This window comes from Pelodiscus sinensis, chromosome 6, assembly GCF_049634645.1.
Source record: "Pelodiscus sinensis isolate JC-2024 chromosome 6, ASM4963464v1, whole genome shotgun sequence".
Classification (NCBI taxonomy): Eukaryota; Metazoa; Chordata; order Testudines; family Trionychidae; genus Pelodiscus; species Pelodiscus sinensis.
In genome coordinates, this window is record NC_134716.1 from 51,344,193 (window position 1) to 51,368,065 (window position 23,873).

Sequence of the window (23,873 nt, forward strand, 5' to 3'; positions counted from 1 at the left end):
CAGAACAGGGTGGGGAGCACAACAGGACTTGGGATGGAGTTTACTGGCTCTTTCTGGGAGCAGTACAGGGCTAGGGCAAGGGTGAGTTTGCCTTAGCCCCACTGCACCACCACCCAGGAGCCACCTGAGATAAGCAGTGCCCAAACGGAGCCCACATCCCGAAACCCTACCCCAGTCATGAATCCCGTACTGCACCCCAATCCCCTGCCCTAGCCCCCAGTATCCAAACACCATCCCACACTCTGCACTTAGAACCCCCTCCAACACCTCCACTGCCTGCCCCAACCTCAGCTCAGAGCCCCTCTCGCACTCCAAACCCCTTAATCCAAGATCAGAGCCTGCACCCCAACCCGCTGTCTCTGCCTGGTGAAAGGGAGGGAGGATGGAGAAAGCAGGGGCGGTGCCTTGGAGAAGGGGCCCAAAGGAGCTGGGGCAAGGGTATTTGGGTTTGAGGTAGATCTTGAATTGCACTTAAATTCAAAAACTGATCTCATGCTTAAAAAGGTTGTAGACCACTGAGTTAGGGTATTCTTCCTACAAATGCAAGATCATCCCTCCTAGTACGTTTACAAAAAGAGTTTCAGTCTCTGTCAAATAACCTCAGCAATGGAACTTCCATCCCTTCCTCTCAGAGACTATTCTACAAGCTAATACAATTTATGGTTAGGAAATTCTTACTGGTTTACAGATCGCAAAAAAAGGAACATCCACCCCCAGTGCACCCCTCTCATACTTCTATGAATAATTACTCTTCTTCCTTAATATTTACACCTTTCAAGTATTTATAGATTTAGGATCTTTAGCAGTCATTTGCCAAATTATATATATTTAGCTCTTTAATTCCTTATAATTGCTGTCACTCATCTGAATTATATCCTATTTGCCAATAATTTTATGCTAATGTTTTGTCCCAAACTGAATAATCTGTTATATGCCAAGTAAGGATGTTAAATATCAATTAATTTACTAGTCAAGTAGTCAACAAGTTGATAGGCACTTTTGCAGCTGATTCCAGGTTCCATGAAAATGTCACACAGAGTCCCCAGGCTCTGTGCTGCATTTCAAAGCAGCAGCACCACACAGAGCCTGACACCAGCTGTGCGACGCTGCCCCTTTGAAACACTGCTGCAGTGTTTCAAAGCAGCCACGCCACCACAGTCCGTACCCCAGGCTCTGTGCAGCGCAGCTGCTTTGAAATACCCCACTCCCCCCCCCCCCTTTTTCTGCCTCTGTTTCAGAGGCAGCAAGGGGCAGGAAGCGACTAGTCGACAACTATCTGATAAGCATTTGCTTATCAGATAGTTGACTAGTCGTTAACACCCTTAATGCAAGTGTAGTTATGCACAGGATTGAAACATTGAGGAATATTACCAATCCTGACACTGTGTCAAACCACCCAAAAATGCACTGGACTTTTCTTGCTGCCATACTATTGTACAAACACATTTGGTATCATTCACAAATCTCTTCTCATATTGCCACATTCCAGGTTTTCTTTTTACTAAGCACAAATTTTTCCTCAGTCAAATTCTGCTCCCAGGAAATGAGATCATATTTGTGATTTTTACTTCATTCTACCGTTTTCTGGCTATTTTTAATTTTCTAAATCCTTTAAAAAGCACTTGGGAACATTCTACCAGCCAACCATACATTTTAAGTTTTAGAAGGACTGCTTGGCCAACAACAAAATGCTTATTAGTAACTCTTATATGATTTTTTTCCTAAACTGTCAATTTGATTTTTATTACAATTTTAGCTCCGTTCCATGCTAAAAAGGCAAAAATGTAAGAAGTTACTAATACCAAACTGAATTTTTCATAATTCAGCAGTGCATGAATATGAAAAGTAATATTGTAGCACATGCTAAACCTATAATGCATGCTGCTAACTGAAATTAATAGCATAAATAGCCATACAGATTAGCTAACGCAATCTATTTACCTGTAGCAGTTGTACAACTGTCTCTGCAAAACCAACCACATACATAGCTACTGCAACAGCATTAGCAAATGCGAAGATCAAGCCGATTGCACCACCAAATTCAGGTCCCAGGCTTCTGGAAATTAAATAATACGCTCCTCCTATAGGAAGGGAAATTATAGAAAATATTTTAGAACTCCATACACCAACAAAGCTATAATTATTTATGTGGGCAACAAAAAGTCACTAGCATCAATGAAAATCTTAAATCCTAGGCATTATCATAACAAACAATAAATCTGAACTACTTTCCTTATATGTTTAAAGAACACTCAGTATGTAACAGATACTGACATCTTACATTTAGAGATTATACTTCCTCACGTTATTAAAATTACTTAAACCTGATATCTTACGCCATCACTGGAGACATGCATTAAAAATCACCAGAAATATTCTGAGCAGTCTTATTCAAGTACACAGCTGATTTGGAATTTTACAGAATCATGCAAATTTGTAGTTCAGTAAATTTGTATTACAGGCAGTCCCCGACTTACGCGGATCCGACTTATGTCGGATCCACAGATACGAACGGGGCTCGCCCCGGAGGACACGGGCTGCGGGACCTCGCGGTCCTGCCGCCCCTGTACTCCGGGGCTTTCTCCGCGTCTCCCTGGTCTGCAGACCAGGAAGACGCGGAGCAAAGCTGCGGAGGGGCTCGGGCAGCGAGGCAGCCCAGGCGTGCCTGGGCTGCCCCGCTGCCGGCTTCCCTGAGGCTTTGCAAAGCCGCGGGGGGGCTCGGGCAGCGAGGCAGCCCAGGCGCGCCTGGGCTGCCTCGCTGCCCGAGCGCGCCCCCCCCCCCCCAGCGGCTTTGCAAAGCCTCGGGGGACGCCAGCAGCGGGACAGCCCAGATGCCCCGCGGCTGTCCCGCTGCTGGCGTCCTCAGAGGCTTTGCTCCCCGTCTTCCTGGTCTGCTGGTCTCCAGCAGACCAGGGAGCAAAGCCGCGGAGGACCCAGGCGGCGGGACCGCGGTGCGTCTCGGTCCGCCGCCCGCGTCTTCCTGGTCTGCTTGGGTGGGGGGGGCGCAGCTAATACCCCGCCCCTCCCAGTAGACTAGGCTTTTCTCCAAACGCCTGTGGCAGAGCAGCTGGGGCGCTGCCGGTTGGTCCCGCAGCACCGCTCTGGGCGCTACTGGACCAACCCGGCAGCACCCCAGCTGCTCTGCCACAGGCGTCCCCAAGTCAGCCACTGCTGAAACTGACCAGCGCTGACTACAGGAAGCCCGAGGCAGAGTTGCTCTGCCCCGGGCTTCCTGGAATCAGCTGCTGATCAGTTTCAGCAGCAGCTGACTTGGGGACGCTTGGGCTTCTTAAGTTGATTCTGTATGTAAGTCAGAACTGGCGGTCAGTTTCAGCAGCGGCTGAATCTGGACGCCAGTTCTGACTTACATACAGATTCAACTTAAGAACAAACCTACAGTCCCTATCTTGTACGTAACCCGGGGACTGCCTGTACATGGATATTTGAGAGAGTCTTCATGATAAAGTTAATCTGGTAATAAATGCAAGGTGCAACATTTCTTATGGACCTTCCCCTGGTTCCTGTCCTTCACTTTTAACTCCAACTCAGTTAACATTACTGTACATTTTGAAAATTTTCCTTTGATACTCAAAAACAAGTGTATAACTTTGAGGGATTTTCAAAATCTGGCATTAAGTGAAAAATCTCCTAAATCTGCAGCAATAAAGAATTTCTAAAAGATATGTTGAAATTCAGAAAGCCCTTTAATCTCTATGATTATTTCCAGTTAAATATACATAAAATGCTCAAAATAAATAATCTATACAATTTGGAGTTTCTTTAGCTTTCAAATGATGTAAAGAGAGTCTTCTATACTGCACTGGGAACATCATGACAACCAGAGACAACTACTCAGTTTATATTATCTAACTTGAAATATATTCTGTGAGCTTTGATTTCCATGCAAAAAACTTTTTAAACAGAAAATTGTGCATCAAGAGGCTAGACAGAAGAGTAACATCTGAAGAAAAACCAAGCAATTTAAAGAAGTTTTTAAATTTTACAGAAATTTGTATTTACGAAAATTACTCTACTTGCAGATTTATTCTTAAACCATAAACACACATTCCCTTAATGATATCTCCCTATGCTGGACTCATCAGCAAAAAGGTAGCCTTTGTGTGTCATATTTCTATATTTTGATGCTGACATCTGCATAATGAAAATTTTTCTTTTATGGCTGTCAATCTAATCTCTCATAGGTTTTTAATATACTTGGACTCTTAATCTGTAGCTCACTTAAAGAATAAAACTTAGGCTCAGAAAAAATCCTCAAATTTCAAGAGACAATTGGAGGGATAGAGGAAATACAGAGCAAAAGTACATTAATTTGAGTTGCAGATCATGGATGTTGTAAAATGAAGACAGCACACTCTGAATCCAATACCTTGACAACTTTACACTACAAAACATTAGGTGTGTGCGAAGGGATCCATAGAATCATAAGGTTGGAAGAGACCTGAGGAGGTTATCGAGTCCAATCCCCTGCCTAAAGCAGGACCAACCCCATCTAAATCATCCCAGCAAGGGCTTGTCAAACTAGGACTTAAAAACCCCTAGGTATAGAGATTCTACCACCTCCCTAGGTAACCCATTCCAGTGTTTGACCGCCCTCCTAGTGAAAAAGCTTTTCCTAATGTCCAACCTAGACTTCCCCCACTGTAACTTGAGAAGAGATGGGATGGGAGAAAAGAGAAGGGATTTTTTAAAATCTATTTGAGTCTAAACAAGAGATGAAATAATTAACCTTTAAAATGTTTAACTGCTAAGCATCAGCATATACTGCTCCCAGCCCTGCTCCTGGGGAGCCGGCTGTTGCCCTGCAGCACATGTAACTGTCAGGATATTTAATAGTTACTTTTTCAACCATTGTTTACATCCCTCATCTAAACCCTTAATTTGGGAAGATTAATACAAATTTAAAGGGTTGTAAACTTAATAATACTGTTCCTTTTATCATCTAAATAGTACTTAGCACTCTGAGATAAAACAGTTTCTTATTACAGGACACAGGGTATGGCACTATTACTATAGCAGAGAAGGAAGAAATAAACTTTACCTTTTAATAGTGTTAATTAACAGTGTTAGTGTCCATTAGAATTGGCAAATTGAACAGCTTGATGCCAAATAATTTATCCTTGAGATGAGATTATTTCTTAATTATTCGTAGTGTCTCTTATTTGCCTTGCTATAGTGACGCTGTGTGTGTCCCTAATAGCAAATAGCAAGATAGGCACAAAGAGCTTTTTGTAATTGCTACTGCTTTACTTTGGAACTATTTTTTTTTACTAAAATGGTTGACTGACTAGTATGATGAAATATTTGGAACAAAGTAATCACCAGTAAAGTCATTCCCTGCACCTTAAGCTCTGAAATAATTCTGTATGTACTTAGTTGCCTTCAGGCCATAACATGCGTGCTAACAAAAATGCCAGTCTCAAAACAAATACCCTCTGGAGAGAAAAGCAGCCTTAACATTATCTAAAACAATCAAACTTCTTTTGAAAGGGTCTTCCACCATAAAATTGTGCGCACCCAGGAACTTTTATAGTTCTGAAGAGAATAAATGGAAATGCATAGGACAAAGATGTTTTCCGAAACTGTAAATAGGCATTTCCTTGTAAAAGCACATTTCATTCAATGGATACAGCTATAGGCAAAAGTTAAAATTGCTCTTGTAATTTTAAGCAAGCCATATAGCAGAAGTGAGGTGTATTTAACAGTATACATTTAGGAATGAATGTATATACTTGTATTTGCTCAGTAATGTCCTATTTTTAAAAACAAGAGTGTGTCTACATAGCAGGGCTTAACATGAAATAAGCTACATAAATTGAGCTACAGCAGTTGAGAAGCTCATTTTGAAATTGAGAGCATCTACATAGCACTTATTTCAAAAATCGAGCACTCTTCTTCCAACTTCCCTTATTCCTTGTACAATGAGGGTTACAGGAGTCGAAGAAAGAAGTCCTCCAGCTTGACAGTATTTTGACACCACTGCAAAATAACTGCCTGCTGTGTAGACGCAAACTAAGTTATTTTGAAAAAACGCTAGTTATTTTGAAATAATGTTGCTGTGTAGATGTATCTTAATTTACAAAGTGTTTTTTGCATTTAAAAAAAGTCTTAACTTCTTACTACAGAACACTAATTGGGTTTCGGGACTATAAAATACTTAACACAGCAACAACAAATAAGGACATGACTTGCTTTCCCCCCAACAAAAAGAAGAAGAAAAAAAATCAAACGATCTGCAGAAAAATTGAAGGCAACATTTCTGTGAAATTGGGGGAAAGCAAGCTACCAATTAGAACTACAATGCAAGTTACTCAATTTTTAAAGTGGGGTACTGTTGAGAGAAATTGCAGACATTTCCTAGATAGGGAATCCTTTTAGCTATTTCCCCTTCATGACATTTACTTATTCTTAAATAGAAAGAATGAACAGAGATTCGATCAGAACCTTATCTTAGAAAGGGAATGAGAGCCACAGTTAAAATACAAAGACCTATTTGCAAAAGTACTTTTACCTCCTTTTACAAATCCATTGGTAGCTATGGCTGAAGTAGACAATCCTGTGATAGTTGTCACAACAGTCGCCATTCCAATAACCAAGACAGAAAGACCTTTGAAAAAGAAAAAAAGTTACAATATATTAAAAATTAAAGCTATCTTCAGAAAAAGTACATTTGCCTTGTACTTCATTGTGTCAAAAAATTGTGAGATTGTACTTTCCAAATAAGTTTAGATAACATTAGTTTGGACATCGCTCCTTTCCTACAACCTTCTCCTCTACTTTGCCACCCAGAGAGCAAGGGTTGCCTATGGTGGTGTTCAGGGAATACATATCAGACTTGGTGGGGAGAACACACTGAACTTTCTTTATCAAGAGTGTAGCAGTTCTTCCTAGAACCTTATAATGCCAAATTCAAGTATAGGTTTTACCATTCACTATCCGTATCTATCAATCTCTACTTCTGAGACCTAAACTAATAAATATATAAATAAAAAACTCAAAATAGCTATGAGAGGAGGAGTCAGATTTGCACACATACCTATCCCAGCCTGTCCTACAATCCATGACAGTCTGATGAAGAGCATCACGCCCCAAATATTCAACATACATCGTACCTAGAAGAACAAAAACACAAGACATAATATCTTTCCATAGTGTCTAGTTTTAACAGACATACAATTATTTCAGCTAGGTATTCCAAACTATGTATGAAACCTACAAATACATTCATACTTAAAACTCTGAATCGATTAGTTACTATAGCAAAGCCCCTTTTTTCTCCCAAAATATTCCATGACTGAGTGTTATTAGGTATACTACTAGCTTGGTTGGATGGAATTTTTCCATCTTTCATACCTGGAAAACTAGGAATTGTTTTCTGATCACCAGTTTCTTACCCACTCTATCTTGATCGTGGATGGGAAATTACACTGATTCAAGAACTGAAACCAAGTATGTTTGACTGAGGCCAGTTACAGAAAAAATATGCTGAATTGGTCACAGAGACCAATGAATCTCTCTTCCTCACAAGAGTCCAAAATTCACAGAGTTCTCCTCTAGTCTGCCACCCTGGGGACCCAACCGGTGCTGAAGCAAAGAATTTGTTGAATCATGGAAGGTCATCATTGTCTAGCAGCATTACCAACACTTCCACTGGTTACTGGGTTCTTTAAAACAATATTTAGGGTAAATTAGAGCTAAATAACAGCACAGAACACAAAGCCAGGACTCATGGCTGTAAAAAAAAAAAAAAAAAAAAAAAACTTTATCGGACTGTGGGAAACTTGGCCACGCCCATTATAAGTGGCTATCCAGGAACTAAAATCATGCCAGACCATGGATGTTGTCAGACCAGAGTGTGCCGGACTAAAGAGATTCAACCTGTAGAACAGTACACAACACTACAAAAACTAACAATCCCAGCTTTTAATGCTTTATTAAAGCATTGATGCAAGTGCTCTGCTGCTTCTGTCCCCAGTCCTATGCAGTGTCCTTTGTTCCTCCATTTTCCAGCAAGGACAGGCAGTGTTTAGTTATGACAAGAGTTGGAAGAGTGTCTGGGACAGACCATATCATTTCTTCTGCAACTCTGTCGTTCTGAACATTTTGTTTCTGAACCCTACTGTTCTGCACTCCATTTTTTTAAAAAAGGCTTTTCGTTGCCTTTCATTTGTGTGGTTAGATGTCGTTTCTTTGCTCCTCAGGAGAATGATATAAGTAATTAAAATTTTCATTTCGCATGTCTAGGGATTTGCCAAGATCCAAAAAGCCTATTCAAAGGCCTTTCAGTGAAACATTACTCAAGTGGAAACACAGATGCATAGCTGTGTTTAACTATTCGTCTCACTAGTATCTCTCAAGTAGACAAGAATCACTAAAGGAGGATAGTTTTGAAGACTCTGTCCAATATTACGAAGCAAATGCTCAACCCACTGTGGAATGTAGAGTTTAGTATTCCAATAAGCTTTTCCTGAGGAAAAAGTGTGCATTTCCTTAGAAAAATATTTGGGGGAAGGGAGGAGTTTACACCGATTTTAAGTCAAGATGTAGAACTTCAAAGCATTACATACTTTGAAGACCAGGGTGTAAGTTTATTGCTCGCAAAGTCAATGGAGACCAGATAATTGGTCCTTGGTCTTACAAAGCTAAATCAAATGACCTCTATGACAGCTTTAAACTATTTCTCAACAGATTAATATCAGCAAGAAAATGGATAACCTGTAATTATAGCTAATGAAAAAGAATCAGTGAAGTTTATTCGATTAAATCCAAGACAAACAAAAATCCCATCCTACATGAAGTTACTTCTAATATAGCTGAATATGTTGAATTTGTATGCAAATTTCAGTCTGAGAAGGATGAAATTGTTGTAATCACTTCAGCAACTCACAATTTTAGAAATGAATATCTAAAAATAACCTGCTTTGTGTAATAATGTTTTTCATGGTATCAAAAGAAGTAAATTTTCTTCCATTTCAATATGAGTAATCTTCCCAGGCCAAACTGAAGAATAATTTTGAGATGAGGCATTAAGTACCCCAATGTAAGAGTAATAAGTTATGTCCACACTTGTACGCTAGTTCAAACAAGGGATGCAAATGTAGGCATTCAAAATAGTCAATTAAGCAGGGATTTAAAGATCCCGCGCTTCATTAGCATGATCTTGCCGACGCGTTTCACTTTCGAAACAGCTGTTGATCGCAGTAACGCGCCGGTGAGGTCATGCTAATGAAGCGCGGGATCTTTAAATCCCCGCTTCACTGACTATTTAGAACGCCTACACATTTGCATCCCTAGTTCGAACTAGGGTGCAAGTGTAGACATACCTATAGAGAGGTAGCCATGCTAGTTTTTTCTTTTGTTTTAGCAAGATCAGACTATGTAGCACTAAGTGCTACATAGTTTTTCCTTTTGTTTTACCAATGTAAGAGTGATTGCTTCCTTAAAAATACTTACTGGGTGCCTTAACTATTACCAAAGACATCTATATAATATATCTACTTACACACAAATAAATAAAGACATAGAAACAGACACAGACAGACACTAGGGATGGAAAGGACTAGTCGATTATCCATTAAGGAAATGATTATTGGATAGTCGACAGGATAGCTGACTAGTTGCTCCCCTCTCTTGCTGCCTCTATCAAATAGAGGCAGCGGGGTAGGGGGAGGAGAGAAGAGGGGGATACTTAAATGTGGCAGTGCTGCACAGAGCCCAGGGTCAGTTTGAAATGCCAGGTAGAGCCCGGGATCAGCTGGGAACTCCCCAGATGACCCCGGGCTCTGCATGGCATTTCAAAGCGGCAGAACCGCTTAGAGCCCAGATTCAGCAGGATCTGTGCGGCATGCCAGCTTTGAAATGTACAAGATTCCCCAACAGGGGCTCTTGTGCATTTCAAAGCAGAAGCACCCACTTCTCATCGGCCCCGGGCTCCACGTGGTGTTCCAACTTTGAACACCTTGCTGAGCTCTTGTACATTTCAAAGGTGTAACACAGAAGTGCTTATTGACTAGTTGAGTAGTTGATGGAAATTCCATTGACTATTCAAATAGTAAATTAATCACTACTTAACATCCCTAACAGACACACAGACTGACTATCTGTAAGCCTGCTTGTTCAAGAATGCCTCCTAAATGGTAAGCGCTGGGGCCACTCAATTTGGTATGCAGTTTCCTCTTCTAACTTAAAGCAAAATCAGGATTTGGTTGTGCCAGGACAACTGGAAGCCCCAGGAAAGGGACTGTTTTTCATAACATGGAAAGTGGGAGGGCTGATGTTCAGAGGGACGCAATAGGAGAGTGACCACTGGAGGTAGCAAGCCCACAGGGGACAGCAATCCTGCAGAGTGTTCACTTAGGACAGCCTTTCCACCAAGAGCCCTCCTGCCCCAAATCCTTTTTATTCTCTCCCAGCCCTAGGAGAAAAAAAAAAATGCTAACCACAAGAAGAGGGAGGCTGGGTAGAGAGAGACGTGCCATACCAGATTGGACCTCCCTCTTCCTCCCCCCCCCCCCCCACCCTGAGGCCCTCTTCACTCACTCTTGCACACACAAACTCCCGCATTCCCCTCCCCACATCCTCAAGGCCCTGCCCTGACTCCTGCATCCTGCCCCCAGCCATGCAGCCCCCAGCCATGACAGGACCCAGGCAATATGGGTAAGTCTGCTAGTATATACATAAGAAGAAAAGAAAATTTGCTAACATCAGAATCCTAAGCCAGTTATGGGACAGCAGTGAGAGGATCAGTATGGATATATTCCCTTCAAATCCAGAAGCACTGAAGAGACGGCACCAATATTACTTTTCTATGCCTCCCCTCTAAATATTTTACTTATTTCTTGAATATGATTCAATTATCTTTACCAAAAACAGATCTACAACTGACCTTTCACTCTTGCTGGGGAATACATTCACTGAAAATATTTGAAGTAATTGGCAAGATTGCATCTATTGAAAGGCTTGGCATACCACCTACTTACTTACCAATACACCTTTTATCCAGCCAAACTTGACTATTCCCTTGCTTTCTGGGATATAAGTAGCATCAGTTTCCCCAGGAGGAGTTCCTTCTTCTCCATTTGCATATCCATCCTCAAAAGGTTCCTGTGGACAGGGAGTTAAAAATGAGTAATTTAAAAAAAACCTGACCTTACGCATCCACATGCTTGAGCAAGTGTCCAAAAGGTGATTTTAGAATTGGACACTCAATGGATAAAGTAATGAAATTTGACTAAAAACTTCATTATTAGTTAGTAAAAGTGATTACAGATAAGTTATTTATATAGTGTGTTCTAATCACAATCTGCGACTATTGTACACGTTTTCATATTTCAAATATCCAAATGGTAGAAACTTCTGAAATCCCTACAAAAAAGATTTTTGAAATAAAGTCTTGGTTTTTACTTGAAGCAGTGATTAAGTCATGCCAACTGAAAGCCTACCACAGTAATTCAGTAGTACCTACAAAAATCATTTTAACAACATTAGTATCAGACTCTTTGTTTTTAATTACAGGTAGGGTTGTCAGACATCCAGTTTTCAACTGGAACATGCAGGGTTTTTAAAAAAAAAAAAAAGAAAAAAAAAGGGGGGGGGGACCCTAATGGTGCTGGCCACTGGAAGTCCAGTCAGCAGCACAGCAAGGTTAAGTCGGGCAGGCTCCTTACCCACCCTGGTTTGTGCAGCTCCCAGAAGCAACTGCCATGTCCCTGTAGAGCCCCTAGATGCATGAGTAGCCAGGGAAATTCTATATGCTGGTGTAAGCTCTGGCTCCACAGTTTCTATTTGTGGAGAATTGTGGTCACCGGGAACTGTGGGCACAGGGCCTGCAGTACATGAAGCTATCTGTCTGTGCCTCCACCTGGAACAGGAGTGGGGAACCTACAGCCCACAGGCCAAACCCAGCCCACCAGTAACAGGGCTGCCCCTACCCAGGATTGGGGAACATGAGCTGGTGGTCCAGCACCACGGGCCCCCCTACATGGCTTGAGCACCAGACCCTGAGCCTCATGGGTCAGATTCAGGCAAGCCAGGGCTAGATCTAGTTTGTAAGCTCTGCCTACCAAGGGAGAGTAAGCAGCTCCGCGCATTACTGCTCCCCATCACCCCAGCTAAGAGAATGGTAGTGCAGGGAGGCGCTCACCTGCACCCTTTTCCCCACTGCTCCCATTGGCCAGAATCATGGCCAAGTGCTTGGGAGCAGCAGGAAGCTATGAAGCCATGTGTGTCCCTGGGGAGCTCTGCAGGTAAGCGCCTCCAAATGTCCATACCCCACATTTCCATACCACTCCTGCACTTCCACTCCAGCACCCTACCGCCTGCCCAGCCCCTCACACCCCAGCATCCTGTCTCTACTCCAGCCCCACTTCCCATCAGCCCCCTCCCACACACTGAACTAGGGATGTAAAATCCCACTTAATTGGTTAACCAATTATAAGATGGGTGATGGGGGGGCTGCTCCCACCAGGCTGGAGCACCCCTGCCTGTGGCAGGACTGATTTTTCTGCAGATCAGTGGCCCTCCAAGCCAAAAAGTTTCCTCATCCCTGGCTTAGAAGGTGCAGGGACATGCTGGCTACTTCCGGGCGCCTCTGAAGGTAAATGCCACTTGGATAAAGACATTTGGAAGGAAAAGGTCCACTAACAGAATGATCACAAATTCCAAATACCACAACTCAAACCCTTCTAAAGAGATTAACACCAGACACTGCCTGCTCTGAGTCTGAGGACAAGTAGATTCAAGCTTCAAAAAGCATACACCATAGCAGATTTTTTTCCTGTGGGATAGCAGGGAAGAGGAAATAATCTAGAAAGCATTCCTGGTGACTGATTGCATGTGTGTGCGTGTGTACACACACACACACTTTTGGTTGTCAAACTGATTCAACAGAATGCTTCACTATTTGAAGATCAAATGGGTCACTTTCCATATTAGCTCTATCTAATGTCATAGTGAGTCACTCAATTTAGACTGCAGATCTTTAAGCCAACTTTGAGAATAATTTACACTAGCAGAGTGATATAAATCACCCCTTTATTTTATGTTACATCAAAGGCAGTAAGCTTAGATTTAATATCAACACTTGGAAAAAGCAGGAAAGAAAAAACTTTGCAATGACAACAGCAAGGAATTCATTATATGATGAAAGTCACCTCTTTGTATTTCAGTAACTATGCTGCTTTGTCATGGATCTCTAGAATACACAAGGCCAGAGAAGCTGCCACCATCTACCCTGATTTAAGTTCTCACCAGAGTTCCTATGTTAAAAATCTGCTTTCTCCAAAGACCTCTTTTGGGCCACTCTCTAAGGATGTGAAAGATTAACCAGTTAATTAGCTAACCAGTAAGCATCACCCTAAACGGGTAATGCTTACCAGTTCCAGTTGGGGCTGGAGCATCTCCCCGACCATCCCAGGCAGGGGGGCTATTCCAGTGCTAGAGCTCACCACAGGCAGGGGCTGGCATCTGAAGTGGGCCCAGCCCACTCCCCCACTGCCACAGGTTACATGGTGGCTCCCCCAGAGCAGGGCCTGCAGCTCTTGCTGGCTCAGCTCCTGTGGAAATGGATTTGCTGCAGCAGTGAAGCCTCTTCCTTAGGAGCGGGGCGGGCAGGGGCTCCCTTATTTAAGCTTCATATTGCAGAACCCGCAGCATGTGAAACCTCTTGAGATTTTCAGCGATTACAGGTTCATCTATTTAACCAACTTTTTACATCACTTCCTTTGACTAAAGTGAGTGACCATGGCAGGGAGTAGTTTGATCAATGGAAGTAATCTCATTACAGTACTTGTCATACATGAAGCTATAGCTCTGAACAAACGTTTTCATAATTTAGAAGGACAAAAATAAACTTATCATTGCTCTGAAATCCACAATTGCCAAAAAATTACCATGAATACTCTTTAGTGCCAATAAATAAAATACACAGTTGTCTTTTGTTATAGAAAAGCATGAAACTGCTTGCAACTGATTTAATTTTTCTTTTTAAATCAAAACATAAAAAGACCCCTGTGTTTATATTATCCAAGCCATTTTATGTTTTGGCCAACAGAGGACCATCAACATTTGATAAATTTCTTTTTCTTTCACAAAAAAAAAAAAAAAAAAAAAAAAAAAAAACACAATATCATGTTTCTAATAAGAACAAACGAACGAACAGAGGGTTATTGAAAAAATGCAGAGAGGATTAAGAGGGGAGAGGTAACAATTTTCAAGTGTCTCACAGCACTCAAATCACCTAGTACCCTTCTGATTGTACAATGGACCTACCTTAATACTGTAATTTTATCAAACTCACATTACTTAGTTGTTATATTCAACCATCAAAGAATAATAGTTTCCATTTAATCTGTTGAACACGTTTATATTCTTGGTATTCTTTTAAGACAAATAAATACCATTCATCATTCTTATGTGCAATAAACAATTAAGTAGGCTACAGCAATACCACAGCTCTCATCTTTTTGGTAGCTACTACCAACAGATAAATATTTATAAAATTCACTAGTTTTTAAACCGATTTCATGGTTCTGATTTTTTTAAGGATATACATAAAGGATCCTAGGTTTCAGGGAGTTATGAACTATCAAATCAGCCCTAGATAATGTTCACCAATCTATTAATAAGAGATGGATGTTTTGTCCTCTATGTCTCATCTGTCTCCACTATGTAAAGTTCTGTAGGAAAGTACTTCCCAGTACATGAATTGCTTAAAAGTTATTGTTGGTTATCAGTGCCAGTGGATGCTTTTTTAATAATTCAGAAATGAGAACAGTGAGACATTCTGAAAGTCTGTGGGTGCAAAAGAATTCCACTGTGTTTGTATGATGAAAAGTAGGAAGCCTAAGCTTGGCTTCAGACTAATGGATTGTTTAAAGAATAAGTTAGTGTGCAGCAAGCCAGGGTGTGTAATCTACAGCACACCAGCTGACCATGCATTAAATTCACCATTTAATCAAATGTTCATACTGGGCTGCGGAAAGGACACCGTTTAATCTTATCCTACATGAAGTGACTGGGGGTGGGTTAGGATCAGACTCACTCCCAGAAACCTCCACTGGCTACAGGAAGTTTCACCCATCTTACTTCCTGCCCCCATAGGGAGCTGCTTTCCCATCCATCTAACTCTTGTGCACCTAGACCCCCACCCATTATCTAGATCTCTCGAAAACCCAGAATCCCCCACATGAATTCCTGCACCACTAAGCCCTAAGCCTGTTCCCAGGTCCCTGTCAGCCTGTCTCCCCTGCATCTGGACCTCCACAACTGCACCCAGATCATCCCCTTCTTAACTCCCCACATTTGAACCTCACAACCCCAGTGCACCCCATATCTCCTGCACCTGGATCTCCCTGCAGAGCCCTTCACAACCAGACACCCTGCCAAGCCCTATCACACCCCACTCACCAATCTTCTCACTGAGCCCTCAACCACCTTTACCTAGACCCTCTGCAGAATCCCCTCCCCACCCCCGGAACCACCCAGAGAGAGCCACCGTGCATCCAGATGGCAGCTAGATTGCCCCACACAGAACCCTCTCAATTGTGAAGTGCTGGAAATAATGGTACTGTGGGTGTGGCAACACCCCTAGTTTGAAGTGGTTTTCATAGTTTACAGTTTTGTTTCAGCATCGCCGCCTAAAGACCTGATATGAATTGGGGAGAAACCTGCCTCCACCAATTATAAGAGCCCATTCAAGTCAAGCACAGACTTCCTCGACAGTCTTTGTGATGCACATCCCTATCCAGCATCTCTGTAGAGCCACAACATCGTCCTGTCCACATGTTCATGGTCCATTATGCCATCATTCTGCAGGTTAGAGATGATGCTGGGTTCAGCAGAGCTGTGTTGTAATCTATACGACAATGAACGCCAGCCATACCCACTTCTGTTGGGACTGCTTCGAGTTACCTAATAAGGAACGGGCATGAGCAAGCACTTGAAGAAACTGCAGTATCATAGAGATTTTCAACCTGGGGTACACTTTCTAAAGTTTTCATGCTGCCTCTTTGGGGGGGGGGGGTGGTTCTACAAAATTAAAAAGTTACTAGACCAAATTTGGGATAATCCTTCTCTGTCATGGTGAAGTCTAATGAACAATGAACTAATTACCAAATTATAAAGTAGCAATTTCCAGCGAACACAACATAATAACATTGTGTGAAGAGAATATAGTCTCAATCAGTTTTCTATACTTGGCATTTTGAAAGGGCCAATTTCCTGATGCTGAAAGGAAATTCAAATACAAGATTTTGTGAACAATAACTTGGATAGAAATCTTAACTAGATGCTCAAACAAATCCACAGTCCCAGTGTCACTAAAGGTGTCGTCTTCATTTAAAGAGAGAAGTGGAAGGACCAGAACTTTCTCTCCAGAATTTTAGCAGCCCTTAATATTGATGCACAGTTGAACAAGGGACACAATCAGTGGATGGATGAGGGAAAACAAAAGGAACCAATACTAGGAAAATTAGGAATGCTAACAAGAATGACGACAAGAATTAGAAATGCTAACACAGAAGTTTCAAAACTCATTGGTGCCTCTAGGAATTCTTATTTTATTGAGAAATTGAAGCAATACAAAAATCTGCTGGCAAATTACATCATTCAAAAGCCACCGACACCTCCTATTCTTGCTTGTGGTGATTGCTGCATTATTTACAAGGTTCCCTGTACCAAACTATCCTTTCAAAACAAAGTATTATTTCACATGAATCTGATCTCTTCATAAAACACTGTTCTTAATAGCCAAAGGGATTAAGGAAAAGCTCAATTTGCAACAGCTACAAATAAAACTGGGATGGTTTAACCATGTGATTAATGCTTTATGAAGTCAAAACTGCTGATTGCAGTTAAGAGGATTTCACCCAACGTATGTTCTTGAAGTACAGGTTTTTGGCCAAATGACTTCCACTACATACACTGCTAAGCTACAATTAATGTTACTGGTCTCCATTTTTATTATAAGTTTCTTCTTATTTTAGGAGAAGTGTAATGTGATATTAGAACAATATTCTGTCTCTTGGTCAGTAAGAGGTAGAAGGAAATCCACTAACAGATAAAAGCAAACGTAAGAGTTGTCTACAGCAACTGTGGGCAAGTTACGCAAATGAAAATGATCTTTTAAGCACTCACGCTATTCTTCACATTTGGCTCACTGAACATTAAAAAGGTTTCCTTCCCTCTAAGATATTAACTACCAAATGAGATTTAGCAGCCACAGGACCAAAGTGTTGGTGTTTAAGCTATAATTTCCTCCCTGCAACTACGTATTTAAAATATCCTAACAGACTTTTTACTTCAGCTTTTTTCCAGATTTAAATGTTAATGTGACAAAATGAAAAAGACTATTTTAAACACACAGTAAGCACTGCTTAATTAGAATGAAGTTATTTTAAATAGGCAAGGAGATGAGATAAATTTAATAGTTCAAATTAAAAAAAAAAAAAAAAAAAAAAAAGAATTAACCAGCTACCCTTTTCTGTAATGAGCAAATATTTTGCACCCCACAACTCAATATTTTTAAACAAGATGTGTGTTAAGAATCCTCCTGTTTTGGAACTATAGGATATTATATTTTACAAACACTTCATGGCCATTTTTTATTTATTTCTAAATGGAAAACAACGGTCAGTTTTTAGGCATACTTTTTTGAAAAAAATTTGAAAGGATATTTAGTAAGTTTTCACCAAGCTGGCCAAACTGTGGATATAGTCATTCAAGAACCTTGGGTCAAATTATAAGTCAGTTGCTAGTCATCCTAGCAGGATATCCAGATAAATTGCTACTGAGGCACTGAATGTTATAAGATGATAGGTACCTCCTATATTACTCTTCCTCACCATCAGCACTAAGTTTTAAATGAGAGGGCCCAAATAAAAGCTTGTTAGCAGACCCTAACAAGCAACTAAGAGGATAATGTATTTCCCTGTCAGAGTAGATACCATCTGTTTCTCTCCCACGCCAAAAAGGATGCAACTGTTCTCTCATATATTTAAAAAAAAAAAAGGTCAAATAGAAAATGAGTGATAATCTAGAATGAAACAACATCAAGGACTGCACATGCTCAGAAATCCATCAGGACTGGTGAAAGCCAAGGGCCAGATCCTCATCTTGTTTAAGTTGGCACAGGTTAAGTATGTATCAATGGAAACATGGATTTACATCATCTAAGGATCTAGCTTCACATAGATTAAGTAAAACAAGCAAGCATGTATCCATGCTGTGCAATTTATCAAAAGTTTTTTTTTCTAAACGTGAATATCTCCTGCTGTAATTCCTTGTGAAAGCACTATGCCCTAAATAGATCATTACAATCTTTAATAAAAAGTTGGGAAGAAGAGCTAGATGTTTCATATGGAATAAGGAGCTGACTAGGAGGCAATGAAAAAAAGGAAAGGATATGGAGTCGAAGATAAGCTATAGTTCTTTTTAAAAAAAAAATATGCAAGTGAGATTAAATGTCACTAACCTGAAGGTCACTCACTCCTAGGTCTTAGCTCCTTAGGGAAAGTCTTCCATTCATGTACTAACTCTATAGTACAGTGGTAGAGTATTATCAAAATCTAATTCCATAGCCTGGTTTGCCATCACTTCCCATGCAAAAATAAAAAAAGAAGTCTGCTCTTTGAACATTTCTTTATCACAGTCAACAGAGGAGCTCTCACTAGAGATCATGCTTCCTCAGCCATTGCTTTAGTTTGTCAGAGTTCCAGTGGAATTCAGTTATTTTTAAACCATCCTTTATCTTCCTTTCTAGTCAAGCCTCAAACAGCAATACTAAACACAGGCCAAAGCTTTGACGCCTATTTTCCCCCCTTAATAGATAGAAACATTTGTTACTTACCACCTCATTTCTTGTTTCTCTTCTGCCACTCCTATTGTGATTTTTGTTTTAGGTATTCTCCTAATGCCTCATCATGAGATATATTTTTCTGTGGACATTTCAGCATCAGTCTCTTCCTAAAGGTCAAGCTCAGGGCAGTAGCATGGGAGCAGTGGCAAATGTACCAAGTTCCATTCATATGACCTGCCATTCATAGAGCATTGTGCAAGCGTTCAAACTATAATCACACATGCTCCGCTCCGTTGCAGGGGGCCTCAAATGCCCTACTCGGCTCCTGGCACCGAGCTCCTTGAATAGGAGGAAAAGTAGCTGTTCTCTTATAAGTGTCCCCACTTAGGGACGGTAGCGTGTAGTCATATACACGATCAACCAATAAGCCTGGGCTCACTGGTTAATCCTATTACACGCACACATACACAACCCTTGCTGCCAGGCAAGGAAGCGAGGGGGGGGGGGGGAAGGGGAACACCCAGGAACCAGTGCCCACACATTCTGGCTCCTGCACAGAACTACCTCTTCCTCCATCCCAGCTATCTCCTACAGCAATTAAACGTGTAATCGCTGAATTTTCAGCAGTTACACATTTAACCCTCCCCCCCCCAAAAAAAACAAAACACAAAAAAACCACATCTGATAACATCCCTAGTCCCCACACACAGTAAATTATGCTGATCTTCATAGGATATGATGCTTTTGTGATTTGATCAAACAGTGAAATAGCTGATATATCACTTAGCATCAGAGTCAAGATGAACACAAGAAGTTACTTCTCTGTGCTATTGTTTCAGTCTCAAGCATACATCACATTTTATCTTCAAAACAAGAAGTGAGTAAATTTTCACAGCCATAGGTCACAAGACTAAAAAAACCTTACATCTCAGATAACAAGGTGGCAACTCAAAAGAGATGGTGAAATACATGTAGTCCCCTCACAACTAATTAAAGCGTGATCTGTTCCTGTACATCAGTTTCAGATATGCTATTTAGTTCAGCACCTATTTGAGCTCAGTAACTATTGAAGCATTTGGTGCACACATTTGGTCTAGGTCTTCCTTAGTACATAAACAACCCCTCTTTTGCAAGTACAGCATTTATTCTAAAAAAAGACTTAGAAACTGCAAACCTTATCAGTGCAACAAAGTGTTAGAAATGGACTGCTCCAATTGTTTCAGGTCTATCTCGCTGGACCACATTAGACAGATTTGTGGCCCCTGACAAGCATCACCCAATGCACTAAAGAGAGATCAAGAGCAGCCAGGCTGAAAAGCTTCAAAGGCCGAAGCTTTGAAACTGACACGTAATATGAGTGAAGACTGACAAGCATCAGGAATCAGGCTCCATTCCTCCCTTCCACAACCCATAATCCCCATTGTGTAACTGTCATACTGAATTGCCCTGCACGAATAACATGGAGTTTAAAGTCTCTATCATGCTTCTGTTAAGACACTAAGTCTATGACACAAAACTTCAGTTTACTAAACGAGGGACAGTCTTCTTACAAGAGGCTCACCTAAAGCAAGGCAAACCACCCTTCTATATCAAACAACCAGTTTACATCAAGGAATCCTCCTCCATCCTCCTGTCACCCTCAAGCTAACAGAGAACAACAATTCTAGGCCTCATAAGAGTTTACAGGCATCCAGATACTTCAATATACCACCACAGATCCCAGTGTACTAATTTTGTGCTCATCACTCCACATTAATGGGGAGTTCGGCTCTCTGCATGCAGTTGGAATGCTTTTATTGCCTCCACTGATGTTCATGGTTCTGGGAGGAGGGAAGGCACAGATATTGAGCATAAAAAGCTCTAGCCTCAACATGCCAGTCCCTCTTATACTGCTGCTTCAAACCACTTTCAATGCTCCCCCTCGAATAGGGGCTGGTTGAAGAGAGTAACTCACCTTATTTGGACTTAGATGAGGAGTCAAAGAATCTGATGTTAAATACATCCCTATGAGAGAGGATCAGAGTCTGTGACTTTACAAGGAAGAGTCTTACTCTCTGGTAATTTGAGGAGAGAGTTGCTAAAGTTGTCCAATATAATTGCTGATGCCAACACAGTAATCCCTCATTTCTCAAACTGTGGGTCCTGACAACTTAGAGGGGGGTCGCGGTATCACAAAGTTTGAGAACCCCTGCAGTAATCCATAAGGGATACAACTGAAGTATCTAGGAACACACACACATACATCAGGAAACATAATTGTGCGCTTACATCCATCTTGAATCAGGTGGTGAGAAAATGTGGCCCACTACTCACACAGCTGCCACAATCCTGAAGTTAAAAGTAACAGAAATAAAGCCTACATGGCTAAAAATCAGGTTGAGCTTTGCAAGAAATCAACTAACCTTGTAAATTGTTTTATCCTCAAAGGCACATACCTGGCACATCTTGAGGAACGGGCAATATTGGATACTATGTATAAGGACACGGGACACACTTTCACCAGTGAATCCCCAAAAGGTCTGCAAGCACCTGGGTTTCTAGAAAAGTTCAAGAGAAACTGTGGATCCACCTTACATCAAAAAAAGGCTGGCTACAAAGCATGTAGAGTGTTTTACAAGAGGGAGACAAACACAGCATTGCATTTGCTAAGGTCTGCATCTCACCCAAGAAATCTTTCCTTCCAGCATCAGATAAAATTGGTTCTGCTGAGACTGAACTTCTGTCTCTGAGGTTCCTTTGAAGCCACTTGATGACAAATCTAAAGCCAAAGAATTCTAAGCCCCCTTTTTGCAAGCAAGAGATACTGAAAAGCCTTTGTTTGCAGAGCCTTTAGTCAGAACACCATTACCTGGGGCTCATTCTCAGAGTCAGACTGGAAGACGTTTACTCCTGATGGCCCCTGTTTACCTCAGACACATGGGTCCTCAATATTGTTCTGTGGAGCTATAAGCTTAGGTTTCAGAAAGCCACCATTCTGACTGCATGCACTTCACTCTTCCACTCCAACCCATATCTCCCTCTTCCCACAAAAAGCCACCACAATGTTCTTGAGTTTATAAGTGCCAGGAAAAATTGATGCAGGAAAGCCATAAGGTCTGGCAAAGAGCAATCAAAGAAAAAAAAGTGAAAGAAAAAAGGGGGTTACTCAAGATATTTCCTGCCTCCCCGAGCTCAGAAAATTGCATCAATATCTAGTTAAAGTAGATCAAGGTCATTATGCCAAGAACCATCACACTTCTAGATAAGAGAATGACTGTGCATCCTCTGTACTTTGAAGAAGCTTACAAGCATATAGAGATACATCCCAACATCCCAAACAGAAGAATTTGCTCTAGTGCATGGATTCCCAAACTGGGGGGCATACCCCCTGGGGGGCATGAAGAAATCCAGCCCTCCCCTCCCCCATCAAGTTTTGCTGCCCCGGTCAGTTCACTTTTTTTTTTGGGGGGGCTCAACAAGTTTTGCTGCTATTTTGGGGGGCGGGGGGTTGTGAGGGTTTTTCAAAAAAATCAAAAAGGGGGTGATGCCAAAAAGTTTGGGAACCACTGCTCTAGTGAGAAAAGCACTGCCAGTTGTATCATGCCTTTTGCAGTGGCACAAACTACAATTTTACTTAATTAAATGCATTGTCAACCTGTGTAGATACTTGGACAATTGAGGGATTAGAGACAACGCTATGTAGAAGGCTGAAACATTAATTTGTCTCACCACTGGGGTAGAGCTGTTAGAGTTATAAGACTGACTGGTGGGACTCTGGTTAGTTATTAGTAGGGCTCTGTGTCTGGCACGCAGGTTGCAAAGTCAGGGGATTACATGACTGTCTGCAACCTCCATGAGTTCTGCCTGATCCCAGGGCCACCCGAGCAGCTCTGGGGTCAGCTGCTCAGGAAGCCGGGGGACAGTCACACTGGCTGCTTTGGAACAGCCAACCACCCTGGCAGCCCCACAACTAGCTGCACCAGCCATTGCTCAGGTGGCCCCAGTCAGCTGGCCCTGGGGACCATCCAAGCAGTGGTCCATGTGGGTGACCCAGGGACTTCCTAACCAGTATTTACAGTACAGAGTTCATGGATAGAAGATGGACTGTGATTTTTTGTTTATTGTTCATGATTTATTAAAAATATCCATAACAAATCATAGCCTTTGTTATTTGAGTACAAAGCCATGCAAGTAGTTTTCATGGCAGATCAATATTAAGAGGATTTGAAGTGGACTTCAAGCTCCTAATGGAAGAACGCAATACAAGGACTTTCACATCTCATCCAGGTAACTAACAGACTGTACGCCTAGAAGACTGGCAAAGCAGTGTTCCCTGTAAGCTGAGCGCTTGGACAGCCTCCCACGGGAGATTCAAATACTGCCCAACTGCTTAGCAATGCATCCACAGCCAGCAGCATATGTTTCTATTGGTGGCACACATCCGCACATGCCTCAGTGCGCATAAAATTATTTTTTTTCCATCCATGCTCAGAATAAAAGAGGGAACATTGATGCCAAGAGGCAATATTTAATTTGAAATTAATTCCTAAAACACCTCTTGTCCAGACTAGAGTGATGAAAGAATTGCCTACAATGAACAGGAACTAGGACTACAGAACTCCATATACTGAGAACATGATCTATCCAGAAACAGCAGTCACACGTCAAGTGTCCTGAAAATCCAAGCAATGTACGAACTTTTAGAGACTTAGTATTGTAAACGTGGTCCTGGTTCAAGTAAACAAAACAGAAAGATACCTGGTTGCATTTTAAGAAAGGGCTTAATTCCACAAGATGTTCCTATCTGCCACATACTTTGTGGGGAAGAACATTATCATGCAGTTCATATTATAGATTCTTACAGGAGATTCCTAGATAAGGAAAAGAGTCAGATGTCCTCTGATTAATGACCGATTCCAGAGATGGGTTTTCTTACTACTCACTGCTCCAGCTGCCTCTTCTCTCATGCTTCGAGAGAGACCACATTAGCCAAAGAACATCACCTCCTATATTTCCTTTCCAACAATCCAATTGATAGCATAGATCCTGCAGTATTCAGGAGGCAAAATTTTCAATGACCATA

At 41.5% G+C, this 23,873-nt stretch overlaps 1 protein-coding gene across 1 annotated transcript in view; it reads right to left on the bottom strand.

Annotated features, from left to right (window-relative positions):
- The window catches only part of SLC12A2 (solute carrier family 12 member 2), a 109,465-nt gene that overhangs the window by 74,554 nt on the left and 11,038 nt on the right, over window positions 1-23,873 (bottom strand). The window contains exons 2-5 of the mRNA XM_075931906.1: window positions 11,002-11,121; window positions 7,055-7,130; window positions 6,530-6,625; window positions 1,942-2,081 (exon numbers count right to left, since the gene is read on the bottom strand). Of these exons, the coding sequence (XP_075788021.1) occupies window positions 1,942-2,081; window positions 6,530-6,625; window positions 7,055-7,130; window positions 11,002-11,121 (432 nt within the window). The remainder of the gene's footprint in view (window positions 1-1,941; window positions 2,082-6,529; window positions 6,626-7,054; window positions 7,131-11,001; window positions 11,122-23,873) is intronic.